At 50.0% G+C, this 9,186-nt stretch overlaps 1 protein-coding gene across 1 annotated transcript in view; it reads right to left on the reverse strand.

Annotated features, from left to right (window-relative positions):
* The window catches only part of Dlgap3 (DLG associated protein 3), a 40,735-nt gene extending 38,895 nt beyond the window's left edge, over positions 1 to 1,840 (reverse strand). Inside the window, exon 1 of the mRNA XM_027399329.2 lies at positions 737 to 1,840. Coding sequence (XP_027255130.1) covers positions 737 to 1,840 — 1,104 coding nt within the window. The remainder of the gene's footprint in view (positions 1 to 736) is intronic.
* Between the last annotated feature and the right edge of the window lie 7,346 nt (positions 1,841 to 9,186).

The following is a 9,186-nucleotide window of genomic DNA, read 5'->3' on the forward strand; positions in this document are numbered from 1 at the left end:
AGCTAGCATGAAAACCCAAGGAAAGGAGTCAGAGCTCCTAACCATGGCAAAAGGACCACAAGGTTACATGGGACAGTATGGGAAAACTCCAAAGCCATCACTCTTGGCTATCCACTCTTAAGAAGCCCTGTCTGAATGACAACAGGAATCAAACTCCAATACGTCACTTGCCTTGGAAAATGGCCAAAATGCATGCCTCCAGGTTCCTCCATAATTTCCTAGACTGTCCCCCCACACTATAACCCAGAATGACAAACCCAAATAGAGGCATGTTCTGGAAACTGATCTTCATATTCCAGTAACTGGACCAACTGGATTTGAGTATAAAAGGTCTAGGGAAGGGCTTGGGGCAGGAAGAAAATCTCTCCAACTGCCAAGCTCCCAGCTCCAAGGCAGTACCATTGCTAGTAGCACTCTGTCCCATCCCCTGCCTTACCTTAACCACACATTGCCTTCAACCCCAGAAGACAGAGGTGAGAACATCTTATCCAAACCAGAAGGTCAAGAAGTCTTCCTGGTATTGGCATTCATGGTCAAATTAGAGGGGTCCCTTCATTGTACAAATGAGTAAGGTAAAATCCCAAAGGGAACTCAGGGTATGCCAGAGGCAGAGCCTCCTGCCTTCAAGACCTCTGATCCAGGGACAGCTGGATTCCACCCAACCATGCCCACTGTTCCCCAGCTGACCAGACTGGTGAGGACCCAGGGCATGGTTCCCCACCCCACAAAGCCTCACCTGCAGATAGTGATAAGTCCTGGCTTTGGCCTTGGTCTCTGGACCCAGGAGCCCCTTGCCTGGCCCGGGCCCTGGATATCCATCCCGGCCCTGGCTGACCATCATGGTATGCCAGGCACTTCGCTTGACTGACTGTCCATCCAGTGACATGGACATGCCAGTGCAGGCAAGGCAGCGGCCTTCTGACCCGCCCGAACGCCCCTTGAAGCTCAAGTCCCGATAGGACCCATCTGGAGCGTCCATGCAGAAGGGACCACCAGGCTCTCCAGGGGGCCTCCCACCCGCCAGAAAGCCACTGTCACTGTCCAAATTGTCATCAGAGCTCCACCAGCCTGTGGCCTTGGTCTGGTGTCGCCCATCCCCCTTGCGGTCCTTGCTCTTGCTCCGTTTGCCATGCCGGGACTGGTGGTGGTGGTGATGGTGGTGGTGATGGTGATGGTGGGAGGTGTGAGGGCCTCCAGAGCCTGGGCCAGGGTAGCTGTCTCCCCCAGAGCCACCTCTTCCCTCAGCCTTGGGCCCATTATAGTCTCGCTTCCCGGGGGCCTCCAGAGAGTGGGACTTGGCAAAGAGTCTCTGCACAGAGTGAACAAGGTGCCGGATGCGGCTAGGACTCTCGCTGCGAGCCTCAGGGGCAGGGCCAGATCCAGGTCCAGGCCCAGGCCCTGCTGGACCTCGCTGGTATGGGAGTGTGTGGAAGCCATCTTGTTGAACTGGCAGCTGCTTTTCAAATTGATCCAGGAGTGTTGGAGGCAGGCGGGTGGCACCCTTGCCCTGTGGGTGGCCCACACAGTCTTCACAGGTGTCCAAGGGGCCCTGGCCGGGGTACATCCTGGGGAAGGTACTGCTGCCTCCCCCAGCCCCCACCCCCCCTGGGCCTCCCTCGGGGCCTACTGATGATGGACCCTCACTCAGGCTCAGGGGCCCTTCTGGAGAAAGGTGTCCCAGGCCAGCTCTCGGGGCACAGAAGCGGGGCTCGGTGGAGAAGGCCTCCCTGGAGCCCAGCAGGTACGGGGCCCTGGCAGCTGGGCCCACGTCCATATGCTGCTGGTCAGCAAAGCGGGCTGGGCGGGGATGGCTGCCTCGGTCGCCATGGTAACCCCTCATGGCCTCAGCAAAGGCTCTTCATATTGTTGGGGGCCAGGCCCCAGGAACCTCCTGAGAAAATAGGGAGAAAAGGGATTTGGACTGAACAACAGGCCACTTCACCTTAAATCATCTTTCACTAGGCACCGTGGCATCCCTGTTGGTAGTGCACACCAATTTATTGTGATTAATTATACTATCTTTCCACACATGGACTGAAAAGTCCTTAAAACAGTCATAATAGACAAAGACACAAGGGCACAAAATAATCCCATCATTCATCAATGCTGCAAATTTGATAAATACTTATTCACAAGAGGAAATGCTTTCAGCCAAATGGGCTTTTAAATATCCTTAGATTATCAAAAACAAAAGGAGGCCCAAGCAGACACACAACATATTCAAAGAAACCAGTCATTAGGTGAACTGGCTTTTAACAAGCTAAGCTATGGCAAATTGATTCACAGTCATCCCTCTGCCCCAACCCTATGCCGTATCCAGCACCATGATGGAAGAGAACACTAACTTCAAGTCTACATCCCCATGCCACTCCATAACACACACACACACACACACACACACACACACACACACACACACACACACACACACACACACACGTTTCCTTCCACATCTCCTCTCAGGAATACCACAGGCAAGAAAACCTGAGTTGGCTCCTCCTGACTTGGCTGGCTCCTCACTGGAGTCGTTCCCTGCCCGCCCCTTGCCTGTTACCCTTTGCCACACTTCCTCTCCATGGAGGACATCGTGGAAGGAAGAAAGACTCCAGAGAAGGACTGATGGCTAGACCAGACAACATGTGACCACTAGACTGAGACTGGAACCCAGGAGTTCTTCCTCCCAGGAACAGTGGGTCGGTGAGGCTGGGAGCCAGTGGAGAAGCCATTGTGGAACCAATGTCTCTGGCCCCCATCCCAGGCTTGTCAAGGCTACCGGACAAGAGAGGTCAGCTCTCAGCAAGAGTTGCCTCCAATCAGGACTCCAGGAGCTGCCAGGACAGGAGCTAAGGCAGGAGGAGGTGACAGCAGGAGGGACAGGGACAGAGGACCTGGCAGACGGAGCCCTCCCCCACCCCAGACCAGCTCCTGGGCCATCTGCTGACTAGGAGATGACAGTCTCAAAGACTCCAGACAGAAGCACCTCCTAATACTCACTCTGCCTGCCTCCCCACACCGACTCCCTGCACCCACTCTGCTTCTGGCTTCTTCCAGACCCTGGCCGCAGCTCATCTCTCCAATTTCCCTAACACTAGTGATGCACCCGTTACTGTGCACACCTCACAGTCTCTAAGCTGATGGAAAATCCTGTCATGTAGACATTTTCCACACTTACCATGAGAAAATGGAGCTCAAAATGGGGAGATGGAAAAGCCAGTAAATGGATTGTGTCACTTCGAATCAAGTATCTGAGTTTGAGACTCTGAATATAACCCCCATTTCCCAAATTTCCTAATACTCACCATCCGGGGTGTCCCATCCTTGGTGTCAGAATCCCCACCACCAGGCAGAATCCTAACTTCAGCAGGCGCAGGACCACTGGCTCCTGACGGGCAAGAAAGAAGTATCAGTAAAGAAGGAATGAGGTTTCTCCTGGAGTCTTCAGGGCAGGTCTCTGGCCTGACAATGTTCTTTCCCAACCCCCCAAACTAGGACTGGCTGGATCCCCCACGATGCAGAGGCTTCAGACCCTCAGGGAAATGAAGTTGGCTTCATTATGCAAATGTATGCAAATGAACTCACAGGTTGGACTACCTCCAATTGCAGGTGTCTGTGTGATCTGTCCATGGTGTTCAGCTACGGCATTTTCATTGCCCTTAAAGATGGCTGCACTCCACAGACATTTGTAGAGCACCTACCGCAAGGCAGACTGAATGAGAACTGGACTGAGGTCATTTAGGTATGGCCCCTGTCCTTAAGGGTCTGAAGTCTCACAGGACAGAATTACCGGGATCCTATATTCTGGCACAAGCTGACTTCCTCCTTGAATTGCTTCTCATCTACCCTCAAGCTCTCCCCCTGGCTAACACTTACTCATATGAAGCCTCACCTTCCCATGGAGACTTTCTGTACTCTCTATTCTGGGTTATGCCTCTCATTTGGGCCTTTATGACACTCTGGGTGCCCCCAGGAAGCTGCAAGCATGCTGCATTGAAATGTTTGCTTCACTCCCCATCTTCCCCAACTATCAGCAAGGTGAAAAACAGGTCCAGCCACCTCTAACTTGAGCCTGTCCTACGCGAGTGTTCAACTGTGTGGATGCTGAGGTGGTTGTGCTGCAGAGAGATGACAAAATGCTAGGCTAGCCTGGATTAACAACTAGGCCGCATTTGGAAGAGAAAAAAATCAAGGAAGGCTTCCCGGAGAAAGGGGTATTTGAAGTACAATATGGGTTAGATGAAGGTTGGGTATGGGATAATTCAAAGTGGAAAAAATGGTGGGTACAAGATAGACAAAGAACACAACATCACATTCTAATGGATGACCTGGGAAAGTTCCAGAAAGAGGTTAGGATTTGGCAAATACTGGAAGAGAGAGAGAAAGAGAGTCAGAGGGGAAGACGACTCTGAAGTTTGCGGCAGCCGTGACTGGAAGGACTAATGAAGCCATTATTAGACACGGGGATGTCAGAAGGAAAAGCTAGCTTTGTGGACATGATTAATATAGTGAAAGAGACACAATCAGACATCAGGAAGAACTTCCTGGCCCTGAGCAAGATGACACAATGAAGAAGATTGTGAAGTTGGTAGGAAATCTTCCACAGAGGAAAGATTTAGACATGTGCAGCTCCCAGCTCCAGGGCCTGGACCAAAGGAGCAATTGGTTCTTGCCAAGAGGGACACAGGGGTGACCTTACTGATACCAAGAGGCTGGCTCTATGGCAATTCTCCTTTTTCGCCTTTCTGCTAGGATAACGGAGAGGAGTTCAGACCAAGATGGCTTGAGGAGTTCTTGTAGCAAGCATTCAGAAGCATCTCCCTCCTGGGATGATGGGATGATGTCCATTGCATATTCCTTTTGCTGCCCCAAGGACATAGACCGGAGACTCACAGCACAAAGGCCACCTTGGCTCAACCCCGAGCCATCCCATTTACCTTGTCTATGGTCACACCACACTGGAACCTCACAGTGAACTTCCCAATGGTGGATGTTCACAGATGTCCCTTCCACCAGCTTTCCCACACCTGCGGCCACCAAGCTGCTGGGCTGCCATCAAACTGTTTTGTTTTGGTTTTTTTAGGATTTATTTATTGTATGTGTATGAGTGTTTTGCCATCATGTATGCATGTGCATCACCCATGTGCCTGGTGCCTGCCAAGGTCAGAAGAAGTTGCCAAATCCCCTGGAACTGGAGATTGTGAGCCACCATATGGGTGTGAGAAACGAACCCAGTTTCCAGCAAATGTTCTTAACCACTGAGTTGTCTCTCCAGCCCTCTTTGTCTTGCTTTTTGAGAAAGGTTTCAATATCCCAGGCCGGCCTAGGACTCCTTCTATAGCCAAGGATGACCTTGAATTCCTGATCTTGCCGCATCCCCCTCCCCCCTCCCCAAGTGATGAGATTACAGGTGTGAGCCACCCCATGCAGCTCTTCCCAAATCTGATTCTCATGTTCCCATAGCTCTAGACTGGGACCATCACCCCTCTTCAGACAGACCCCCTAGCACCAGTGCCCTACAGGAAAGAACTGTCTAGGAATAAAACAAAGCCCCAGGACCAGGTCTGTGGTGTCAGACAAATGGTATGGTCTTCTAAGCCTAATAACACCTGTTCACATGTCATGCAGGACTTCAGTGAATATCGGATGACACAATACATAAGCAACCATTTTAAACCTCTGGGAGGTCGGGGCTGGTGAGATAGATGGCTCAGTGGGTAGAAAAGCACTTGCAGCCAAGCCTGACAACCCACAAAAGGGAAGGAGAAAACAGATTGCCAACAGTTGACCTTTGACCTCCACATGTGCCTCAGGACATTTGGGCACACACTAAATAAGCAAATTATAAAATTAAATTTTAACCCCCCCAAAGATTACACAGTGTAATCTCTAATGTAACACCTTTATTCATTGTTTTCTACTTTTAAAGATATGTTATTTTCGATTATGTATATGTTTATGTCTGTGTGGGGTATTCAAATGTAATTATTGATGGCCACAGAGGCCAGAGGCCTCTCAGCCAAGGCTGGAGTTACAGGTGGCTGTGAGCCACCCTATAGGGTGTTAGGAATTGAACTTGGGTCCCCTGCCAGAGCACTACTGGCTCTTAACCACTGAGCCATCTCTCTAGCCCATACTGTTTTTTTCTTTTTTTGTTGAGACAGGATCTCACTGCATAGCCTAAGCAAGGAGGCCCTCCTCACTCAGCCTCTTGAGTATTGGGACTACAGGTGTTCAAGAAAACCCACCAAACCTTCACATACAAACAGCAAATAATATAACTAAATACAAGTCACTGAAGGAAGGGGATAGTCCATTCCTGTATTTCCTAAAGAAAAAGCAAATGGAATCTCAAGTAACCCAAGCCAGCTCTAAATTCCTTGTACAGCAAAAAATGACCTTGAATTTCTGATCCTCCTGCCTCTGCCTCTAGAATTGTGGGATTGCATTCATGTGCCACCACACCCAGTTTTAAAGGAAAGATTGAATTATGAACTGGCTTCCTCCTGGGAACTATTCTTCAGACTCCATGTCTCCAGCCTCAGCCCCCACCTCATCACTAAATACAATGAATGGGAAGGAAAAGCAAGCGAGGAGAGGCCTCATCGTCCAATCCATCATCACTTCCTATGGATTTTGCTTCCTAAAAATAGCTGTGCCCACTTAGTTCCATACCCACCAATCACTGTTGGCTGAGTAGCAAAGACTGATTCCCAAACCCCTTTTCCCTTCCCAGTCTCCCTAGTGATGAGACCAGGCCATTCCATTGTGGCTAATGATTTATACACAAAAATATGAGGTCCCTGGGAAAAAGTCTGCCTCTATGACCAAAGGGATGGGCTTCTGCCTTTGTGACAAGGAGCAGGGCTTGCAGGGGTCATCCTTCCCCTCCTGCTTTCGGGCCGGAATAAGACAATGATGGCCAGATCTAGGGTATCCAGCTCACTGTGAGAGAAAGGCTTAGATCATGGCAGAGATGTGAGGCCTGACACCATCGAGCCACGGAACCAACACAAGCGGTTGCCTTTCTCCAGGCCTACATATGATAAGGAACAAACTATTTTAAACCACCGTTGGCCAGATTTTCTGCGTTTGCGGCAGAAAGCAGAGCTACAAAATCCAGCTGCACCTCAAACATCACCTTCTGCTGGGACATATGCAGCAGGCTCCTAACCAGTCTCCCTGTTCTGGTAACCTGAATTATCACGTGGAGGTCGTTTCCAACGCCTCACCCCAGTGTCCTCGGACTGGCATCTTAACCCAGCCAACCAAGCCTGCACACCTGTCCCTCCCTGCCTTCCCAGCATCCTTGCCCCCCCCCCCTTGCTTGCTCACTCTGCTTCGGCCAAGCCAGCCTTTTTTCTGTTCCATGATCCCTCACATCATGGGGCCTGCTCCCTGTCCCACCCACCGCTGCCTTGCTGACTTCTGTGTGCCCTTCAGATCTCAGCCCAGTTGTTGCTTCTTCGGGGAAGCTTTCTCTGGCCTCCCTGACTAGGTCAGATCCCCCTGCTGTTTGCTCTCAAGGCATCATGTACCCTGCTCTTATCTAGTTAGCATTCTAAATCTGTGTGATTCTGTGACTGTCTGTCCCTCCTGATAGACTGTGAAGTCCATGCAGGAATTCTGACTATCTTCAGTGTATCCCCCCTCCCCCCGGCCCCCAGGCACAATGTTTGGCACGTAGTAGGTATTTGTGGACTGAATGTGTGTCTTTAAAGAACAAAGTCCTCTCACTTAAAGGCATTTTATTTGATTCCCAAAACTAGCCCATCATTCTTTCACACACTTCCATCTAAAGAAAAAGAAACTGAGGCCTGCGCCGACCCAAAATCACACTGAAAGCTGATAGCAAAGCCTGCATTGCCCAACTCCATAGACTGATGGCTTGGCTACTGCCCCTGCTATTAGCCCAGAGAAGGTGAGCTTATGAAATGTCATTTGAAAGTAACAGGTATTAAGCAATCAAACAAATAAAAAAGACTTCATGCATACCACAGAGCTAAGGAGAGCCTCAGTTAATATTTTCCCCTGTGGGGAGTGTAACTTTATACCAAGTCCAAGGTCAAATGGAGAATAAATGAAACTTCCTCAAGTTGGTAAATTGGTGTTCTCTCTCTCTCTCTCTCTCTCTCTCTCTCTCTCTCTCTCTCTCTCTGGTCTCTAACTCACAATGTATCAAACCTTGAATCTGATCTTGCCTCTACCTCTGAGTGCTGGGATTAGAGGCATGCCTGCACTCTCAGGTTTATGCAGTGCTGGGGACCAAACCACCAGGTTTTGGCTAGGCAAACACCTCTACCAACTGAGGCACATCCCCAGTCCTGCTTTCTCTGTTTTAACACATCAAGTCACCTTTCCCATCCCATGTCACAGACAGCTACCCAGATGGTGAACCTGGGAGGGAGCCACTTCCATGGTTACCTATGGCTGGCTGGGAAGTGGAAAGTGAGGGATTCTGGGAGGGTGCTGTGTGTGACAGGCTCTTCTGTGAAACCTCAAATCTATCTGGGAATGGAAGAAGTGGCACAGATGCCGTCACCAAGAAATTACCCAATTTAGCACCAACTACACAATCCAGCAATTAGTTTCTTAAACCGGAACTTGCTGGGGGCTGCCAGGCTGGCGAGGTTGTTGTTACAAATCTCACTGGGAAGGCAGCTGTGTAATTCGCCAGGAGGTTGTCACTGCCCCAAGCAATTACCTTCCAGAAAAAGAATGGGAAATGGGAGAAGGAAAAGTGCTGCAGAAGTCAGGGTACTTCCTCCTTTGCCCCAGGGCCCTGCCCAGCCAAAGCAGTGGATACTCCTTTCTTGAGACCTAGGTGACTCCCAGATGCAACCCCCCCCCACCTCCACCCCAAGATCAAAGCAGTCATTGGTGTGGGTCTGCCATCTCACTATCTAGGTTCAAATCCCTTTCTATGCACTAACTGTGTGTACAGGGGCCAGTGATTTATGGCTCTTACACCATTTTCTCATCAATAAAATGGGGACATTAGAGTCGTCACGGAAGTGCTAATGACATGCTTAATAGTAGTAAATCACATGAACCCCTTACCATTGTGGCTAACGAAGTAAACATTCCATACAAGTGGCTATCGCTATGTGTGGTTTTATTTTTCTTCCTCGCTTCACCAGTTTACAGTATGACCTTGAGGAGGTCATTTACTCTCTCTGAGACAACCATCAA

Source organism: Cricetulus griseus, chromosome 2, assembly GCF_003668045.3.
Source record: "Cricetulus griseus strain 17A/GY chromosome 2, alternate assembly CriGri-PICRH-1.0, whole genome shotgun sequence".
Lineage (NCBI taxonomy): Eukaryota > Metazoa > Chordata > Mammalia > Rodentia > Cricetidae > Cricetulus > Cricetulus griseus.